At 38.3% G+C, this 21,454-nt stretch overlaps 2 protein-coding genes across 3 annotated transcripts in view; both read right to left on the bottom strand.

The window, feature by feature from the left end:
* Positions 1 to 783: 783 nt before the first annotated feature.
* Positions 784 to 4,697, bottom strand: cd74a (CD74 molecule, major histocompatibility complex, class II invariant chain a). Of its 2 annotated transcripts, none has more exons than XM_087799484.1 (9): positions 4,514 to 4,697; positions 3,173 to 3,342; positions 2,771 to 2,859; positions 2,649 to 2,696; positions 2,515 to 2,592; positions 2,375 to 2,456; positions 2,110 to 2,310; positions 2,008 to 2,042; positions 784 to 1,022 (listed from the first exon to the last, which is right to left on the bottom strand). In XM_087799484.1, the coding sequence occupies exons 1-8, from the start codon at positions 4,588 to 4,590 to the stop codon at positions 2,011 to 2,013; spliced, it is 777 nt and encodes a 258-aa protein (XP_087655610.1). In that variant the 5' UTR covers positions 4,591 to 4,697; the 3' UTR covers positions 784 to 1,022; positions 2,008 to 2,010. The 2 variants fall into 2 exon arrangements, with proteins under 2 accessions (XP_087655610.1, XP_087655609.1); XM_087799483.1 differs by having other exon boundaries at positions 2,649 to 2,699; positions 4,514 to 4,694.
* A 1,291-nt stretch (positions 4,698 to 5,988) lies between these two features.
* Positions 5,989 to 21,454, bottom strand: part of LOC148072025 (bifunctional heparan sulfate N-deacetylase/N-sulfotransferase 1-like) — a 66,698-nt gene continuing 51,232 nt past the window's right edge. Inside the window, exons 5-16 of the mRNA XM_087798711.1 lie at positions 19,455 to 19,542; positions 19,026 to 19,180; positions 17,396 to 17,581; positions 14,674 to 14,802; positions 12,863 to 13,045; positions 12,208 to 12,304; positions 11,969 to 12,092; positions 10,723 to 10,897; positions 9,729 to 9,899; positions 9,266 to 9,375; positions 8,186 to 8,288; positions 5,989 to 7,193 (exon numbers count right to left, since the gene is read on the bottom strand). Coding sequence (XP_087654837.1) covers positions 7,074 to 7,193; positions 8,186 to 8,288; positions 9,266 to 9,375; positions 9,729 to 9,899; positions 10,723 to 10,897; positions 11,969 to 12,092; positions 12,208 to 12,304; positions 12,863 to 13,045; positions 14,674 to 14,802; positions 17,396 to 17,581; positions 19,026 to 19,180; positions 19,455 to 19,542 — 1,641 coding nt within the window. The 3' untranslated portion in view covers positions 5,989 to 7,073. The remainder of the gene's footprint in view (positions 7,194 to 8,185; positions 8,289 to 9,265; positions 9,376 to 9,728; positions 9,900 to 10,722; positions 10,898 to 11,968; positions 12,093 to 12,207; positions 12,305 to 12,862; positions 13,046 to 14,673; positions 14,803 to 17,395; positions 17,582 to 19,025; positions 19,181 to 19,454; positions 19,543 to 21,454) is intronic.

The raw sequence follows: 21,454 nt of genomic DNA on the forward strand, positions 1-21,454 counted from the left end.
TCCTCGCGCTGACGAGCGTTTGAAGTCAAGCCGCGCTTGTGTCCGGAAGCAGATCAGACGCAAACGAAGTTTTCTTCACACAAACAAAAAAACAATTATCGTTATTCTTCACTCAGTGGAAAAACACATTTGACCTTAAAAAGTCCTGTTTTTTTTTGAAGCCTCAAGTGTTTCTATGAAAAAGTAATTGGAAGATAAAATACACATTTTTATTGAATTCTATTATTTATATTTGGAAAGGTTGTATTTTTGTCTATTAAATAATACATTTAATCACTTTATTAAAAACAATGAATTCTAATTCTAATTTTAAAAAAAATCGAAAAAATGAATCTTGTAAATGTAATGTTTTTTTTTAATCTGTAGCCTTTTAAATTCAATAAAAATAAAAGCAGACAATACCAAAAAAAAGTACCGAAATACGTGATCGTACTTGTAGCCAATCATGCAGATGATCATGTGACTGATCGATTAAGTTTGTGGTCCCGGGGCTAAATGTGGCCCTCTGACTGTAACGAACCGGTCCTTGTCAGTTTATATCTGTTTCTTCTTTCTGTCTCTTTTTATTTTAGTTGAAATAATCTATTTAATTCACTAAACAGTCCAGCTGTTAATCATTTTTTTTGTATTATAAGATAAAATATGTATTTTTGTATTCATTTTTTAGTTAATTTTGTTATTATATTAATAATTATATTGTTATTATAATGATATATATACATATAGTGTTTTTTAAATATTTTTCAACCTCTAACAGCGACAAAAAAACACAAGAAACACAAATTTTGTTGGAATCATTTTTACTTTGTCTTGATCGGAAAAATTCAGAATCAATATTTGAAGATGATTTTACTGCGATTGAGTTTCTAAAATGGCCGACTGACCTGCATGAACTAACTCTTCTGATGACAAAAAACCCTGTAAATCCCAAAATGCACTGCAATAGTTGAAGCAATCAAGTCATTAGACAATTAAACCAGTTTTAAAAGCGTTTGATCCATCGTCCTCCTTCCTTCATGGAACTGCAAAAAAAGAACAAATTTTAAATAAAAGGTCAAAAACTTGTATGAAAAAAAAAAAGTTGCTTCGATAAAATAGAAAAAGTTGCTTCAATCACAAAATATAATTTAAATTAAGAAGTTTGCATTAAAAATAAAATAAAAGGTTGTTAATAAAAAAGGCGAGACTGAATTTTTTTTACAACTAAAATAAAATCTTTAACTTATGCTATGATTGAAGTAAAGTCTTTTGTGTTTGGGTCGTATTTTGTGTCGGACATTTTGTGTCTTAATTATTCAATGAAATGAAAAATGAATAAAAAAAGTTTTTTAATTGAAATGAAAAAAATTAAAAAAAATGTTTTATTGAAATGAAAAAAGTTTTATGTTTTTTAATTGAAATGAAAAAAAAAATGCAGTTTGTTTTAATGAAATGTAAAGGTTTGCAGTTTTTTCATTGAAAAGATTTACAGTTTTTTTTTTATTAAAATGAAAGAAAATGTGCAGTTTTTTTACTGAAACAAAAAAGTTTTACGTTTTTTTTATTGAAATGAACAAAGTTTTTTTTGTTAAAATGAAAAATAAAAAAATGCAGTTTTTTCATGAAATGGAAAGGTTTGCAGTTTTTCATTTAAATGAAAAAAGTTTTACGTTTTTTTTATTGAAATGAATAAAGTTTTGCATTTTTTTTACTGAAATGAAAAAAGTTTTGCAGTTTTTTTATTGAAAAGAAAAAAGTTTTACAGTTATTTTTTTTTATTAAAATGAAGGAAAATGTGCAGTTTTTTTTTTTAAATGAAAAAAGTTTTGCATTTTTTTACTGAAATGAAAAAAGTTTTGCATTTTTTTACTGAAATGAAAAGCTTTGAAGTTTTTTTTATTGAAATTTCAATGGATGTAAAGTCTATTTTACAAATTAAATAAAAAATAAAAAAGTTTTGTTTTTGTTTTGAACTCTTTTAAATTGAAAGTATTTTAATATAGATATAATAATAAAGAAACCACGAACCTGTCACTGCCTCAGGCCTGAGCCGTAATAAGAGGCTGAAACACAAGAAGAAAAACTCAGATTCTGTCTCGTATAATAAAGTTCTGAAAAAAGAAACCTCACGGTTGTTGCATCTGGGTCGTCCGATGGAGGTGGTTCCGTTGATGGTGGCGCCGGTCTGGTCCACGCACCAGCAGATCCTGATGGTGTGCCAGCACTGGACCGGCCTGTACCGGCCCCGGTGGTCGCAGCGAGGTCGGTAAGAACCCAACCTGGACTTGGCGTTCTGGGCTTCACGCAGACACTTGGAGTCGAGGACGGGAGCTGAAGGAGGAAAACGTTTGAATAAAGTGTCGAAGGATCCCGAAAACCTGCTGAAAGTTCTGACCCCATGTGGTCGTCGTCACTTCCGGTTCCTCCCGCTGAGCCTTCTGGAAAACCAGCCAGTTCCTGAGCCACGACTCCAAGCTCTTCGAAACAAAAACTGTTTTTTAATCTGATCAGAACCCAGGGAGTGGAGCGTCGCACCTGCCAGTCGGAGCGTCTCATCCGGTCCTTCAGGTCCTGCAGGTTAATTCGGGAAGTCTGGTTGAAGGCGTCCAGGTCCTGGTCCAGATTAAGACGTGGATCATTGAAGTCGAACTCAAGGAAAACAAACAAACCTTCTGCAGACTCTCCAGATGCTGCTGGTCCTCAGAGCTCCAGGGTTCCTGCTGGAGATTTTTTAAATCTTGAATACTTTTTTTAAAACTAGTTTCAACTTTTGTTCTGACGTCGAACTCACAGGAGCTTCAGTTGTTGGAAACAAATCTCTCAGATGGAAGTCCATGACAGGAAGTCTGTGCATCTGAACACGTCGCTCCTTCACCGCGTCTGTGGACGCAAACAATTCTTTAGTCGAAAATATAATTTATATTTCTTTTAATTTGGATTTGTCGCCTATTATTCTCCATATGACTCGATTATATGATTCTCTTCTTCAAATGACTGATTCATGAAGTTTCTGACTTTACCTTGAAACAAAAATGATTTTCGTCAACAGATGTTTTTCAACCAAAATACTTTTCAATATTAAAAGTATGAACTTCCCTGTGACGTCAACAAAGACCTCCAGAGAGGGAGACGTGGCGTCAGAGGTAGGATGGACGACAAGAAATGAGACAGCGATCGATTCTTTTTTCTTTACCTTTCATCGACTGCTGCATGAATCTCTCCATTTCCTCCGAGCTCTGCTGCAGATCCTGGATCTGTTGCCGTTGCCGGAACAGAGCGATGGGAGAGGCGGCGAGACAGGCCAGCAGCACACAGACCAGCAGGGTCACGCACAGGACCTTGAAGTTGCGAAGGTTGAAGCTCCTGTAGAGGAAATATTTTTGGATGCTCGGTTGAAGATCATTAAAAAAAACAAAAAAAAAAATTATAAAATATATAAAATCATGTAGAAAGTCAAATTTGTATTATTAATTTTCTGGTGAAAATTTCTCTACAAATACAATAACTTGATTTTCATTTTTTGGTTCCACGGATTCATGCACTTTGAATATTTGTCCTTTATTGTCTACACACCGGACAATACCTTTGTTTATCCAAGCTACCTGCTCTCTCAAGCCCCTACTACGCAGAACCTGCTCTCTCAAGTCCATACTACGCAGAACCTGCTCTCTCAAATCCCTACTACGCAGAACCTGCTCTCTCAAGCCCCTACTACGCAGAACCTGCTCTCTCATGTCCCTACTACGCAGAACCAGCTCTCTCAAGTCCCTACTACGCAGAACCTGCTCTCTCAAGTCCCTACTACGCAGAACCTGCTCTCTCAAAATCCCTACCACGCAGAACCTGCTCTCTCAAGCCCCTACTACGCAGAACCTGCTCTCTCAAGTCCCTACTACGCAGAACCTGCTCTCTGAAGTCCCTACTACGCAGAACCTGCTCTCTCAAGTCCCTACTACGCAGAACCTGCTCTCTCAAAATCCCTACCACGCAGAACCTGCTCTCTCAAGCCCCTACTACGCAGAACCTGCTCTCTCAAGTCCCTACTACGCAGAACCTGCTCTCTGAAGTCCCTACTACGCAGAACCTGCTCTCTCAAATCCTTACTACGCAGAACCTGCTCTCTCAAATCCCTACTACGCAGAACCTGCTCTCTCAAGCCCCTACTACGCAGAACCTGCTCTCTCAAGCCCCTACTACGCAGAACCTGCTCTCCCAAATCCCTACTACGCAGAACCTGCTCTATCAAGCCCCTCCAGCTACATACCATAAATACGTCTTTACCAAAAATAATACATTAAAAAACTACTTGTAACACTCAGGATATTTTTCTCCATTGCTTTTCTCTCAATGAACCTTCAGAACCGTCGCAGTTCATAATGAAGCCTCTAGGAAAAAGTTATGACTAATGGCGTCAAAATCACGACTAGTCAGATGAACTTGTTCAACTATGACTCACTGATACACAAGCAAAAGTTTTTAAACTGGAACAAGAATAAAAATTAAATTAAAAAAAAAATGAAAATAATTCCTTTACCTTCTGGGAGCTTCTTCCACCACGAGGGGAGCTTCTCCAGTCTCCTCCACCACGAGCGGAGCTTGGTCGCTGGACATTTTTTTATCCGAAGTGGTTCCGACACGAGAGCGAGTCCAGGTGAAAAACCTCTCAGGTGAGCTGGAATAAAACGCTTCCTTCTAACAGGTGGAAAGTCCCCGAAGATATGAAGCGTCATTCGAAGCTTGGCTTCGTTCCACAACATTTACCGTCGATGATGAAGGAAAAACAAAACAAAGCTTGTGATGAAGCCGTCGGACCGGTTTTGTTGCCGCTGACGACGGTTTTTCCCGCTTGTGAACAATAGCAACATTTATTTTGAGGTCATGAAAAAAATTCAAAGAATTTAATAACAACTTGAAGTGACAGAGATAAACAGTTGAAACTATGTTTTGTGTCATAACCTCTTTAAACAATCACATTTTGTTTAATTATCATTTAACTCTTATGCTACGCTAGCTTGCTAATGGATACATGTGTAGATGTTGCATAAGCAAACATGATAAAAGCTAATAGGCTAATATTTTATATGCTGATTTTGCATAGATATTAGCATAGATGCTAGTTTGTAGATATTCACATAGATGCTACATTGTAGATATTAGCATTGGTGCTAGTTTGTAGATATTAGTATATATGCTAGTTTGTAGATATTTGCATAGATGCTAGATTGTAGATATTAGCATAGATGCTAGTTTGTAGATATTTGCATAGATCATAGTTTGTAGTTATTCGCATAGATGCTAGTTTGTAGTTATTAGCATAGATGCTAGTTTGTAGTTATTAGCATAGATGCTAGCTTGTAGATATAAGCATATATGCTATCTTGTAGATATTAGCATATATGCTAGTTAGTAGATATTAGCATTAATGCTAGTTTGTAGATATTAGCATATATGCTAGTTCGCAGATATTAGCAAAGATGCTAGTTTGTAGATATTATCACAGATGCTAGTTTGTAGATACTTTATTAGTATATATGCTAGTTTGTAGATATAAGCATATATGCTATCTTGTAGATATTAGCATATATGCTAGTTAGTAGATATTAGAATTAATGCTAGTTCGTAGATATTAGTATGAATACTGGTTTGTAGATATTAGAATGAACGCTAGTTTGCAGATATTAGCATATATGCTATTTCATAGGTATTAGCAAAGATGCTAGTTTGTAGATATTAGCACAGATGCTAGTTTGCTGATATTAGCAAAGATGCTAGTTTGTAGATATTAGCATATATGCTATCTTGTAGATATTAGCATAGATGCTAATGAAACATGTGAATATTAACTTGTTTGCCAAGTCGAATGCTAAAATGTCTTTAAGCGAACGTAAGAAACATGATCAACTCAAGAGTCACACTATCGCGTTGCAAGCCTCCGCACAGGACGTGTCGACGCCCCTCCCACTCTTTTCATTGAAATTCAAGAGGTTGACAAACAGGAAAAAGTCAAGGTACTGAAAAATACAGTGGTGTTTTATTTGCAAATTAAAAAGCACCGACAATATTAGTTAGACTGTAAAAATTATCGACAACAATTACAAATCTGTTATGAGTCCAGGATATTAGTACCATCGCGATCAATACTTGTATGGAGGGAGCGGGTACCTCTGTACAACGGTTGGCAGTGAGAGGGAACAATCCACCGAACCTCATCGCCTGCTCTGCACATTACAACGTCAGGAAATCAAAAGCGAAAAAAGACCACCGTGTGCGTCGTTATTACGTCAGAACATCGTACAAAACTATTGCGATAAGAGCAGCGTTATATCATCTATGAAGTGGTAACAGCCAATCGGATGCTTCTCCCAGAGACGAGTGTCCAGCCGGCGTGAGTAGCAACATGGAACCGAAATAAAACGCTGACGTTTAAAAATGCTCTGTACAACAGCCGTGAAACGCTTCCCTCGCGCACAGCAGCTAGCTTATGATCTTGTTCACAGGTTGAAGGAGGATCCTCGTCTGAGCCCATGTGCTTCCAGTGACCTGTAGGATCAGGACTGACCTTGACCGCCTTTTTTTTAAATATTGTGCTTTCAGCAACTTTTTTCCTCACCGACGGTCCACTCGCTGTGAAGAACTCTAGTTTAGTTTTGGTACATTCTACAATAATACATTAACCGACGGCGTCCACTGTTCAAAACAAAGATGATGAAAAGTCCACATGGTCGCGACGACGCTGTCCTGGCACTTGAATGTGAAGAAGGTTCTGCGGGGCCTGTCAGGGTTAAGGCCACGACGGCCAGGAAGCCAAAGTTTATGTGCGCTGGACCCAGATTTTGGTTTGCGTGCTTCCAGATCTTTCAACTTTCAACATGAAGCTCATGCATGGAAGAGAAGGTCCAGGAGGGGGTTTCGTGGTTCTGAAGGTGGCCTCCTGCTTTCAGGCAGTGGGGGCTTCAGTAGTCCCGCTGAGTCGAGGGGGGGGGGGCGTGGCTAGCCCCCCTCGATCTCTTCCCGTCTCCGTCATAGAGTCCGTCAGGATTCCACCCCGTCAGTAAAGTGGTCGACTGTGAGAGTCTCCAAACCTTCCGGTGATGCTACCTGGTGTGGACCAGCTCTTCTCGGAGCCAGCTGGGCAGAGCCTGACCCATCCTGTAGAGGAGCTTGGAGAGCTCGATGTTGTGGTCCCGGTAGTACTCCCTGAGGAACACCTGGGACTGAAGGAGAGGAGAGGATTGAAAATGTGTCGCTGGTTTGTTGACTCTATAGAAGTATATCAGTATATTGAACGCTTAGACTTGAAATTATTTTGATCAAAATTAACCTTTTTAATAATTACATTAAATATTTCTATATTACTAGAGATAAATTGTTTGTTTTTTTGTATTAAAAAATGTTTTGTCGTCAAAATGAATTAAATCATTCTTACACGTAGAGTTTTATATTCCTTGTCAAATAATTCAAAAATACATTTTAAATAAAATTCAATATAAAAAAGTTTGAATAATAAGTGTCACCCGACAAGACTGTCAACCAATCATGTGACTCGAAGACGATCATGTGAGCGCATAAATTCCTCATGCCAACATTTTTATATTCAATTCCAAAAGGCTATGAATATATATATTTTTTTTATTTGAAAAAAAACAAAGAAAAAAAGAGTATAAAACTATATAAAAAAAAATAATTTTGATGATTAAAATAATCTTTAAAAATATTTAACTATAAAAAATATTTAATTCATTTATTTGTATTTGTATTATGTTATCTTAAAAAAAGATACAAATAAAAGAAAATTTCAGCTGCAATTTGAAAGACATTTAAATGGAAAATAAAGTAAACATTTCTACTTTTGATTTGAACTTAACTAATAGCTTTAAACACCTGTTATTATACCAGTTCAACGTTAACTAGGTTAACTATAATGCATGTCTAACATCAGGGTCAAAGACAAAGCAGGAGTTTTTGCTTAAAGTAGAAAAAGAAAGAGAGTCTTGTTGTAATAACTTTCTGTGGATGAGCAATTTTTCTAATCAGTTTTCATTTGAGCAGCTGCTCCCACAGACGGTAAAAAAAACCGAGGCGAGCTCTTCTCGCTCGTTCAACAACTGTCGACTCACTGTTATCGCACATGACCGCGACCAATTGTGACGAGGCTTTAGTTTCCAGAGTGGAAAGAGAAAAACAAAAGATTAAAAAGTAGAATCACCTCAGAGTCCATGTCCGGATATCTCCGTCCTTTACTCTTTCCCAGACACTTGGTCTTTCCTCCTTCCAGTAGTTGACACCAGAATCCTTTTTTGGGGTCGAACCTGGACATCCACACATTTTGAGATCAACAACAACGACGATAAAGACTCTTGGATTAATGTGTTGATCTTCTGACATTTTCAGATTCCTTCAGTGTTTAAGATAATAAATGAAAATAGATAGAAAGATAAAACTTCGTAAAAATCTAAGTCTAAAGATAAAGAACATAGATTGAAGACCGAGGATACAAAGATTAACTTGGAATATCATCATCTTTTCACTTCAATCCTGCCCCCAAACTCATAATTAAACAATCTAATAGCACGAGGAATAAATGAGTCCCTGAGTCCATTAGTGTTGCACCATGGGAGGAGCATTCATGCACTCCATATGTGAGAAAATATTGATACACTAAAACATTGCAATATATCACATTATATCATATCATATTACAATGCATCTTTTACATTACTTTATTGATATATTTAACAGAACTGTATATATATAAAAAAAAAAATTACGGTTTGTTTTGGAATAGATTGTTTGTTTATTAAAATGTAATAATTCAAGTTTTTTATTTACAATGAACACGCAAATATTGCAAATTAACTTCTGGCGAGGACTCATTAAAGTCCTCTGCATTAGTAGGAAGAGTGAAATCCCGGCGATGACTGAGGACGAGAGGATACAGTCGACTGCACGACTTTTAAAGCTGATGTTTGGACATATTTTGGTTTCAAAACAAAAGCAGTTACGACTTCGTCAAGAGTCATGTGGTCTGAAAATTCGGCAACACCAGAGTCAAGTACTCGACAATACTACAAATATATACTTTTTCCTACAGTATCACAGTATATCGTATCGTTGTCCTATTTTTGTGATTCGTATCGTATCAACAGATTCTTGCCAATACACACTCCGAGTGAAATATACAATTTTATTTTAACTGAAACTGGTTAAAGACTTCAACCGCTCGCATTATCGAGTTTGACTGATCAAATCTCGGCTAAACAAATTCAAATTGTGTTGAAAAACTCACGCCAGGATCTTGTGGTAGTTGATGACGTTCGTCAGACTTAAAAACTTCTGGATTTTATCCATGATGGAGGCGGGTTCTGCCTTCAGCATCTGTCCGTCCAGCACCAGCAGCTGTTGAACAAAGAAATAAAAGGAGAATCACAACACTGCGACGCTAACTCTCTGCAAGTATTTGACTACAACAGCCTCCTCCCGGGACCATAAAAGCCATTACGTCCTGCTTATGTAGGCGACACATTTGGCTCTTCTGGCTTTATTGCTGCTTGATATTCACGGCAGCGCCTTCCTCACCGCGAGCTACCATTTGCTGTACTCGTATGGATTCAACGTGTCACCGGAAAGCACACGAGGGAGTCAAATTAGCATCCATTAGCTAGGAAAAGCCTCTCAAGGCAGCCATGGATCTATAAAGCGTGTCGAGTTCCGGGGGCCAAGCGGCGGAGTTAAAACCCGACACTTCGTACCTGGCTGGAGTGGTAGTAGTTGAGCCAGCGCTCCAGGTGGACGGCGTACCAGCCCGGCACCAGGCAGCGGTTCTGAAGCACCCTCAGCTTGACGGGAGAGTTGTGATCCGCCGTGATGACGTCGTGGAAGGAATATCTCAACGCCACCGGGTCGTCGTGCGCTCTTTGGTGCTGCGGGAGAAACCACAAAATTAATACATTAATTAACGTTTAATGTTGTTTTAGTAGGAAGTTACATTAACATTAACAAGCTGTTTTCATGTCAGGCTGTTTTTCATTGAAGTCTGTTAGATTCAAACTAGTTTAAGTAGCAATAATGAACGTCAAGAACCTAATAGATGCCACAGATAAAATGACCCGTTATCATTTACTGACAAGGCAACAAATATATTACTTTTTTTTAACCTGTGACCGCGATTTTAGTGAACATTTTGGCTCATTGAGGGATTGAGTTTAACAACCTTGTTTTATTTAGTCTCTGTAGACTAAAGGTATGTGAGATTTTTAGTCTTATTTGAGACTCTCAGCGACTATTTTCACCCATTTAGTCTAGATTTTAGTCAATTTAAACCACATTTTTGGAATATAACTCTAAAAATGTAGTTTAAATACTGTGTAGTGTATACAAAACAAACATTTTCTTTGAGCAAAAGCCCCTTTAGAATAAAAAAAAAAAGTATATTTTTGACCATTTCATTCTTTGTGTGCGATCGCTAAAGTTAGCTTCAGGCGTTAGCTAGCGCAGGTGTTTTGTCTAAACAATGGAATTGAGACATGATTTACACAAATAAAAAAAGAATGACATGATTATAAAGGAGATAATAAGAAGGAAATAAAGTAAATTAAAGTGAAAATACACTCAATATTGCAAACATCCTTAATGATCGTTAGCATAGCTAGCATAGTTAGCCTAGCCAGCCTAGCATTTAAGTACTCTTTCTTTCTCACGCTTTCCTCGATGACAATACTTCGGTCGTATCGTTCCGACACACACCTGGTACCAGGAGTAAGCTCGGTCCGCCGGGTTGATGAGGATGGTGACGATTTTGGCCTTGGGCAGAAGAGCCGCCGCCCGCTGAGCCGCCACCTCCGAGTCGAAGTAGTTGGCGCTCTTCTCGAAGTAGTAGTCGGAGCTGGTGTTGGAGGGCAGCGGGAAATACTCCATGTACCTGCGGCACAAAAGGTCAGGACGGGGTCAAGTATCTGCCGATGACGGAGCCTCTCAGAAGCAGAGCAGTGGTCGGAAAATACATTTACTCAGGAGCCACATTTATAATAGTTGCTGTTAGGGGCCATAAAGGGGAAATAAATAGAGCAAAAAGCTTAAAAACAATGGTATAAAAATGGCAATAATAAGTTAGAAATCTAATAAATAAGGAAACATTATCATTTTATTGTATTTTATATAACGTGTATTTTCTATAACAGCAATTTTGTTGAAGCTACTTTTTCAAAATTATTTTCAATAATAAGTTAAGCATCTTTCTTAGGGGCAGTAATTACAAAAACTGAGAACAAAACAGTCCTGAAACCAAAAAAAATGATAGAAAATAAAATTGTTAATTTCAACACTATCTTGACCTCATGAGGGCCACATAATTAAATTAATAGATCTGGTTTACAGAAAACAGTTATTTTGAATAAAAAAAACAACAGACTTTGTCTGAAAAATGATTTTTCTTTTGAGACTTTCATCATATTTCCATAACAAACACCTTGTCTGTGTAACTTTCTGTCAGTATTTATTTGTGGTTTAGTTGTGTGTGTTTGTGTGTGTGAATGATTGATGATGTACATCATACATTCTGCTTTTAAATACATATTAAATGTCTATTAACCAGAAAAGAGGAAACAACCCTTTAGATTAATCACACTTAGGAAAGTTATTTTCTTTGCTCTTGAGAACCATGGTCTTATAATAGGATGAGCTGATGTTCAAAACAGTATATAATTCTAATGTTCATTCAAGATGTTGACCTCCTTCACAGGGACAATTCTAGAAGAGTCAAGTTTGTATATTTTTGTGTAGGAGATCGTCTCCAGCGAGACACACAAAAACATCTGTAAACACATATCTGAACATCCCACGCGGAGGAAACCAGCCAGAATGGATTTGTCTTGAAATAAACTTCACCTAAACAAGACCGCCAGGTTTTCAAATCCCCCAACGGGGTGTGGGACCCCCCGAGTCTAATTCATGCACAGGTGGACAGCAAGTATTAAAAGAAGCAAGTTCGTACCAGTCAATGCCTCTGTGGTAGTTATGGCCGTTGAAGAACTGGATCTCCTCGAAGGTCTCCTTGCTGGGATAGTTACTGGTCAAGTCCGGATGCATCCCCAGGAACAAGTAGAGGGCAGTAGTGCCTGAGTGAAAATTAAAAAATATTAGTAGTTGCTTTTAACGCTAATGGAGGTTAGTTTTGAGGTGAGGCTGCACTTCCTTGAGCCTCCTACAGGGGGAGGTATTGTACCGTCTCACCTGTTTTCTGAGGCCCGATGACCAATAGTTTGGGGAAGCGGTCACATGTTTTCTCTTTGGACCAGATGTCCTTGTGTCTTTTGTCCTCACAAGGATCCTGTAGTGGCAGATAAACAAGCCTTTGTTAGACTCTTGGCAGAATAAACATGTTGGGCGAAGCAGACAATTATATACACGTCAGATTAAACGCTTTAAATAATGACAATCGCCGTTAAAAAAAAAAAAAGTTTCGGCTCAAATCTCGGCTGGAGAATTCCTTCTTTATTCTTCTGGCTTTTGTTTTGAGCGATCAAGAGAATAATTAGAGGGACTCTCTCAAAGACAAACACAGATTTAAGAAAGATGAAGCCCGCGGGCTACATCCAGGCTGCCACGTAATTACATTCGGCCCCCCCCCTGGTGATGCCTCTTGTTAACGGCCCGCCAGTACAAATCACTCACACTACGCATGTCCCATGATGCACTGCAACAGTTTTAAATCAGTACTGCCGATTTAACCCGTTTTAAAAATGCTGTGACACAGATCCCGACACACACCCTCTGTTTATATTCACGACTAAACTCTTACATTTGTCATTAAAATGGTTAAAAAATGAAATAAAACCGTAAAATCTTCACTGGACCACAAACTCTAGATGCTTGTTCTGGGCCGTACCTGCCAGAGGGGGTCCCTCTCAGAAGGGAACAGGCTAAAGTACTTCTGAGCCAGCTGCACCGGCGGCAGGGTCTGCATCTTCAGGTTGGTCCAGGTCTGCAGGAACATAACCAGGCTCTTGAAGGTGTAGAGGCCCAGCCGGTCGTTGCCGTAGTTGGACAAGTGGGTCATGAAGATGCTGATCTGTGAGGAGCAACAAGACAGAAGATTTTACTACTGGTATCAGTGATGCCATTTTTTTTTTGAGTTTTAATCCTTAAATCAGATTAGAAACTTTTATTTTTCTAATATTTGGACTATCACACAATATTATATGTTAATTTTAATATTAAATAGTTTGGCAGACAACCTTTATAGTTTTAAAGATGGATCCAAGTTTAGCTTGAAGCTAACTATGCTAAATGACTATGTTTATAAATTCGTTATTTATGCTAACAAAACATTTAAGTATTTCAAAAAATATCACAATTTTAAATTTTGTAATGATAAAATATAAAATCAATAGATTGTTAAAATATATTCATGATTCAAATATCATAGTAGTAGGGAACTGCTAACAGGGTTTTTGCTAACAAAGCTATTTTCAAACAGCGGTTTAAACGGTTTTTAGTTTATTTTCTGTTTGAAATGTACTACTTTTGTAGTAAAAAGTAGTAGTATGATTAGAACTTTAACATACAATTCTACTTAAGCTTTATATAAATATTACCAATTAAAAGTTTGCAGTGATAAAACATTAAATACATTTAGTCAAAAAATTGATTGACTAAATAAGCGAATGATGCGAGTAGCAAAGCGCTAACAGTGTTTATGCTAACATAGTCAACATTGTGGATTTTACTACTTTATTAAATTTAAATTATAACTTTAACATACAATAGCTCCACGAATACCGATCAGATTAATACAAATACGACTACTTTTATTTTTGGATAATAAAGAACAAATAGTTAATAGATTTGTCAAAAGATTGTTAGAATAAGTAAGGTATTAGCAGTAGTAGCAAAGTGCTAACAGTGTTTATGCTAATCTATCTTATGTTGTGGTTCACACAGTTTAACAGTTTTTTAAAGTTTATTTTGTGTTTGGATTGACTACTTTATTAAATGTAAATTATAACTTAAACACACAAAAGCACCACAAATACCACTTAAACTAAATGAAAATAACTATTTTTATTCGGTTTATACTTTGTTTGTTGGGTTTGGATTTAACCACTTTATTAGTTAAAAAGTAGTTGTTAGACTATAACCAATGTACAATAGTGCCGCAAACACCCCTTTACACAAATGTTACAATTTGTTTTTTTTTGTTTTTTTTTCCACAATAAAATTATCAATAGATTTCATCAATAGATTGCTAATATCATCACACATTCATTTATTTAAACAAATCAAGTTTTTGCTAACATAGCTAATTATGTGGTTAAAAAACTTTTTGGTTCATTTTGTGCTTGGATTTTACTACTTTTATAAGATTGTGTCAATCGATTGTTTAAATAAATGAATGCATAGTGACATCCCAAAAAATGGGATTAACATCTTGTTTATTTATGGTTTATTTTGTGTTTGGATTTTACTACTTACGACTTTACTAAATTCAGATTATAAAGCTCCATTCACGGGTATAGAAATGAATAAATATGAGTAACTCTTTCCAGAAATGTAACAGATTTACACGAACACAAAACCACCACAGACCATCATGAGTCATGAGCCGGTCCACATCCTTCCCTCCTTTATCTTTTACCCCCCACACCCCCCTCAGTGCCAGAGACAAAAGCGGTTCTGTGCGGTCCGATTCTGACTCACCGGGTTCAGCAGGACAGTGAGGAAGAGTTCTCCTCCGTTGATGAGCTTGTCCAGTTCATTAGGGCTGCCCGGGTAGTCCTTGTAGAAGATGGTGTGGGTGAAGAGGCCACAGGTCTGCCTGGGAAGCACCTGTGATGTCATCAGAGCAAACGGGAGGAGAATTAAATACCATTAATAAAAATAAACATCTCCTCTGAGGAGCAGCCACGCTGGGCTTGTCAGTGCTCAGGCAGTTACCGCACATATTGTTTGCCTTCCATAACATTATGCAGCTCGACTCGCCAAGGCAAACCTCACATTTACATCCCGCTGTATGGAAATTCATGGAAATGCTCTTCTAGTTTCCGAGTGTCTGGGGAACTGAATATCAATCATCGGTGAAAGGACGGTCTCCGGCGTTTATCTCGGGGAAAGGGAAGAGAGCGGGCGAGACCACACGAGGCGACCGAAGGCGGACAAAAGGAGGCGAAGACCACTGAAGGTCAGGAGCAAGATAACGGTCGTCTTTTCTTCTCGGGCCTCTCGAAATCCGTCTAACTTTGCCGTAAGAAGTTTATCTTCCTGAAGCAGCCGCAACTTCGGTTTCAAGTCGAGTTTTGCAGTTCGCGTTGACGTTGTTTACGTGCCGGCGCTCGCCCGGGGTGTCAGTCTTGCTTATGGAGGCGAGGACGCCGCAGCAGCACGGACAGGTGTCTCGCGCACGACTGCCTCACTTGACTACATTATCATGTAGCTGTAGAGCAACAGCTCCGCCTGACTAATGAGACCATCGCCTGTCGGACTCTTATCGTCGCCGAGGTTCGGAGTGAAGACGGATTACGGTCGAGGACTAGATCTAAAGGGAGGAGGAGGAGGAGGAGGTGGAAAGAACAGGAACAGAAGTTGGCAATTACTCGACTGCTTTAAATAGAAAAAAAATTATAAAAAAAAAAAAAATTCTGCATGATGTTTAATCTTTAAACTGTAGCAGAGCTCTCTACTTTAGAAGAAACACGGAAATGTGCGGGTCGGGGGCCACATGTGGTCCTTTGGCTCATGAAAAACTTTTGAATTTTGAATAAATATCCATTTTTCATAACGAGTTCATCACTAAAGATGGTTATAGAATTTCAAAAATATTTAAGATTTTTTATGTAATTGTAAAAAAAACCCATTTAATATCAGAATAAAGAAAAAGAAAGTGATAAAAAATGTGAGCAGATTCAGCTTGATTTTCACTTTTCTTTGTAACTTTATAATTCATGTAGAAACAGCTTTTTAAATTTGGTATTTATTTTTGAACATTCATTCATTACTAGTTAAATTCTAAATACAGCAACATGGTTTTTGTTTTGGGACATGGGTCCTCTGGTACACGAGTATTTATTGCTCGCTAAAAAAGATTAAATAAAAATAAAAATAATAATAAAAAATTCTAGCTTCATTGTATTAGATATGTTTTTTACTTGTTTGTTTGCTTTGGCTTTTCACAACTTTCTTTTTTTTTAGCTTGATGGCCCCTTACAAGAGCCACTGTATCAAATTTGGCAAATTTAACTGCCTACCACGGAACTAGCTTTCATTTTAGTTAGATTCTGAAAGTACCATGTAACTTAATCAATAGTTTAAACCTTAAAAGATGAATCAAAGCTAAGCTAGAAGCTAACTATGCTAATATCAAGGACAGTGCAAAGACAGTTAGCATAAATGACCTTATTACTAGATGATCATTATTGCAATTCTTACTTTCTAATGTTGTTGTTGTTTACGCCAACCAAAAAGCTACTTATTTTAAAATTCTAGCAACATAAGTGCTAATTAATCTGTGCTACATTGCATAGCTTCACTCACTTTAAATAAATCAGAATTATGCTAGTACATGTTTGTTTTGCGATGTGTGCACGTTTTTCTTTGTTAAAGTCTTATACAGTTATATATATATATATATATATATAGTTATTTATGTGTGTGTGTGTGTGTGTGGAAGGGCGGGGGTTTCTATTTATGTTGTAAAACAAAGTCCTTGACCAGTTTGTCACAAGCCATCAAGTCAAACGTCAGATTTCCTTTCAGGTATCATGACATAATATTCAATAGAAATGGAGATAAGTAAACAAACTGAATGACCAGGGGCCAAATCCAGCCTCATGTCATGTCATGGGCAGCTGCGACCCCCCACCCCACACACCCTCCAGAGAGAATCCCTGCATCTTGATTTCCATCATCTACAGTAGCTCCGTCTGACGTTGACGTCTCGAATCCCGACGACTTGAATGTCAACACGATTTCTTCGGCTATCAAAGTCGAGATAATTAACGAGTTAAAAATGTCACAAACGACACGTTTTGGAGAAAAAAAATGTCGAGGACGGCTTCATTATAAATGACAGGCTTCTTATGCGACTGTAGGAGATATAGACTCTGAATGACAATGAGTTGCCTTCGGGTTCTTTTTTTTTTTTAAGCGCCACCGAGGTAGAAGGTAAACAAAAACAACAGCCCGGGGGAGAAGATTTAAAGAAACGAAGAGGCGGAAGAACAGGATAAGTGTCTGCTGGCCGAGGCAGAAGTCGGTGATTACAAAAGGAACTGTAGGTGGTGGAGAGCAGGATAATTAATGGATGAAGGATAGCGTATGCAAATGCCGAAGACCCCCGGCGGCTGAGGAGGTGTCGAGAAGAGAGAGGAGTCGAAACCGGAGGTGATGATATAACGACGCTCCACCGAGTCGAAGGTCGACTTACGCTGATGCCGCTGTGGATGAAACCTCGCCGGAAGCGAGCGGGCTTCAGGTGGGGGTACTCCTCCGTGCTCGTCACCTTGATCCCCCACACCTTCTTCCAGGCGTCGTACAGCTGGATGTGGACGGGGTAGACGCCCGAGTGGTGGGGCGCCACCGCGTACCCCATGTTGGTGGGGATCCCGTGCTCCTGGGAGGAGAAAGGATTATAACAAGTCAGGAGCGTTTAGAGGTCTTTATTTTTGATTAGCTGTATAAGGTCGAGCAAATAAAGAGGCTCCCTTCAGGCCGGTCTGACCCACGGGTTGGATATTACCGTCGGCTGCACAATTTATGTTGAAAATCAATCCTGTCAAGCTGCCGCCCCAAGATTTGGTTAGACGAGGCGAGGCAGAATAAAGATGAAGGCAGAGAAAAAAGATGCATAACTTTTAAAGCAGAAGAGCATGAATAGAGAGAGAGAGAGTGAGATGGAGCTCAATACAACATTTCAACCCGTCAATCAAATCTTTTTAAGCAACTCGGAATGACACGGGCTTAACAACAGTCCATCAGATGAAACCCTAATATAGCATCGTCAGCACAAAATCTATGGTGCGTGTCAATAATAACTGATCCACAAATGTCAAAGGAAAGAGACACATTTAATGAAAAGTGGGTAGATGTTATTACCTTCACCCACAGATGGGAGATATTTGTCGCGAAAAAATAAAGTTGTAAATTGATTTTCGTGATTGTATTTTTGGTAGTTTTATAAGGTTTAATCTTAGATATTTTTCTTACTCTTATTGCTTCTTACCGCATCAGCCCATTCCCCAGTGCTAGCGTAATCTACTAAAATATTAATATATTTCATTTATTTTATCAAGACACTTTACAAATCTACAAACAAATCAACTATAAATCAACATTTTCTGTTTTGGACATATTTAATAAACTCTCAAATGAATGAATCATTTAATAAACTGACTTAACTACAGATGGAATAGTGGTTCAAATAAACATTTGCTTTATTTTTTAATCTTGAGCAAAACATAATTATTGATTTTAATGTATAATGGTAAAGTGAAATTGGGTTAGGTAAGGTAGAACTTTATTGATCCCTCAGGAGGTCTCCTTCAGGAAATAAGCTGCTTGGCAGAGGTATTTGCCATCTAAGTGCTTTTCTAGATGATACATGAGGCAATGATACGATATACTGTGATTCTGTAGTAACAAGAATATATTTGTAGTATTGTCGAGTACTTGACTCTGGTGTTGCAGAATCTACAAACTGCTTTCATTTGTTTTGAAAAAAATATGTCCAAACATTAGCTTTTTAAAGCTGCTGGAGTCGACTGTATCCTCTTGTACTCAGTCACTGCCGGGCTTTCCTTGGATTTCATTGTTCCTTTAACTGCGGACGACGTAATGACTGCTGCCATCTAGCGGCTGGAGGTTTAGTGAAGCAAATATATGCACAATGTATTGAAATATAAACCATTAAAAAGAACTGAAAATGAATATAAGTTGAAATAATATGGGATTTCACAGATTTTTTTTTCGAATATCGGTACGGTATCGCTATTTTCTTACACCCCTAAACAGAAATACAATGACAACATCCACCACTGAACCCCGAGGCGTCGACTCACCATCGCAAACTTCTTGTTGAGCAGCATCTGCTCGGCCAGCACCGACTGGTTGTGGAAGAGATGCGGCTGCATGTGGCTCCACATGTGTGGAAACCACCAGAACTCCTTCACGTACGAGAGCAGCAGGTCGTCTCCCAGGTCCTCCTCATCAGAACCTGCGAGTCAAGACACGATTCGTGATTCGAAGGAAAAAAAAAAAAAAACAGGTGATGGATTAGGGCATGTACAAAAGGACGGAGCAAATTGGAAAGTGTCATAAAACGGGAAATGGTAATGTGGGTGATGGATGACAAAATGGATCAAAACGGCGGAAAAAAAAGAAAAGATATTAAACTTCAGAGAATGTAAAATGAGAGTGATAGCTGCTCAACGAAAATACAACACAGGTAATTACGTAGAGCAAGGTTTCCGTTTCTAGCGAGAGCTCACCAGCGTGGAAGAATTTCCCTGAGAAGCCCAGATTGAAGGTGAAGTTGGGCACATGGGTGCGAAGCTCCCTCTGGGTCTCCAGCAGCGCCTGAGAGGAGGTTGATTAGCAGATCTCACTTAACAAAAGATGCATGAAACCAGACGCACATACATATTTCATCCATTAAGTCACTTTTATTTTTGGGACAAAACAGCTGGAATTCACTCTCCCAGTCGCCTCCCTGCGTTCATCTATTCCGTTTGATTCGGGTGTTTGTTTCATTTGATCTCCACCAGAGCTGGAACTCCTCCGCATGGCAAGCAGATTTGTTTGTCAGGATGTGATTCTGTGGCTTAAAAATAAAAGAGCTGAAGGCCTTGATGCCTGATCCATAACTTTTTTCTTTTTTTTTCCAAAGCGAGCGTGGGGGGTCTGCTCTGCTCTGGGGGGACATAAGTGAGGAGCTTTTCAACATTCTTTGTACGTCTCAGGGCCCCTGAAATATTCATGGCAGTGGAGCTGGTGCGACAGTGTGCGCACTGGGGCCTGTCAGCTTTGAGCGGCCTGCTGGGACAGACGCATTCAAAAGGAATAGAGGGAAGAAGAAGAAGCTTTATGTATGACTGGCAGAGGATGGCACATGCCATGTGTGAGCCAAGTCTTGCATGAATATATAACACATCCACTTTTTTGTTATGAAACTGTTTTTTTTTTTTCAAAGCAGGAGGGGCTGGAAACAGCGGGTGACCACACCCACCACAAGTCTGACAGGTCGAAGGTCTCTAATGGACGACAACCATTTTGTAACTTTGCCTCTGATGTTTCCCGACTGAACGTCACAGGTGTGTCCCTTTAACTCCCTCTATTGGTCGACAATGTCGCTACAGACACTTGCTCTACGTGCACAAGTCGTCATTAATCATTTAAGGTTGAAAATAACTCTTTATTTTTTGCTTGTATTGAAAAGAGCAAATGTTGTAGCAAGTTTTATTTAGAAGTTTGCACTCCTAATTGCTGTGATACATTTGATTATTTGTAAATATTACATTATATTATGCAGGCATCTCTTGCAGTGCATTTACAGTTTTTATTTTTCTGTTTTTATTTTTACAGTTCAAAAGTGGAATATAGATATTTTATTCAAATAGATTTAAGTAACAATCCATTCAGCAAAAGGAAGGGTTTTTATACAAGTTGAACCCCCCCAAAAAAAATTGCATACTGAATTTCAATCAGTGTACAACAAAAAAAGTTTAATTTTCAATTCCAAATCCAAATCATTCGCTCATACCCTCTAGAAATGTCTGAATTCAGAGAATCAGTACTTTGTGCTGATGTATACAACATAAAAACCTAGTATTTCTGCAGTTGATCAAAGGTGAACCAGAGTTTCATACTACTTCTTACTATAAAAATATTTAAAAAGCTCTCCAAAGATAAAACGACAGGATTGTAAATACTCACTGAATATTCACAGCTGCAGTGATGTGTTCACAGAGAGGGAGTGAGATAAGGCAGCGTTAAGATGTTCTTATCAACTTAGAAAATGGAGTCTCGAAACTATTTGTTTTGGGTTTTGGCGTGGGAAGAGTTGGATCGCAACTCTGGGTCAAGATGTCACGCTCGGGCAGAAAGAGTGAGAAGACCAGCCAGGCTGCTCAATTATAACAAAATGGCTGAAAAAAACAACCCAAATAAAATTCCGGATTCATGGATTAAATACATAATCTCAAGATCTTTAGCGATGACTTTTGGAGGTTGTTTTTCATTTTATCTGTCTTGTCATTTTGATACTTTCAGGAATTTCACAGCCATAAAATGAACAAATCAAGTTTCCTCCATATCAGGAGTCTCCTACTTTTGTTTCTTCAATATTTTCATTATATTTACAGCCAGACCTTCAGATAAAGCCAGTAAAAATATATAATTCAGGGTGTGTTTCACTCATTTTCTCTAGTTTACAGGATTATTTTTTGAGTAAACTGGACTGAAACAAGGATCCTGAAAACCAGAGTCTCAG

Source organism: Callionymus lyra, chromosome 9, assembly GCF_982586985.1.
Source record: "Callionymus lyra chromosome 9, fCalLyr1.hap1.1, whole genome shotgun sequence".
NCBI classification, from domain to species: domain Eukaryota; kingdom Metazoa; phylum Chordata; class Actinopteri; order Syngnathiformes; family Callionymidae; genus Callionymus; species Callionymus lyra.

What these genes read in the sequence shown, in the direction of transcription:
- cd74a (XM_087799483.1), bottom strand. Translation starts at nt 4,590, where the DNA reads ATGTCCAGCGACCAAGCTCCGCTCGTGGTGGAGGAGACTGGAGAAGCT. An exon ending in GTGGAAGAAGCTCCCAGAAG is followed by an intron (nt 3,343 to 4,513) that starts GTAAAGGAATTA and finishes TTTCCTCTACAG; the next exon opens with GAGCTTCAACCTTCGCAACT. An exon ending in TGAGACGCTCCGACTGGCAG is followed by an intron (nt 2,457 to 2,514) that starts GTGCGACGCTCC and finishes TTTGTTTCGAAG; the next exon opens with AGCTTGGAGTCGTGGCTCAG.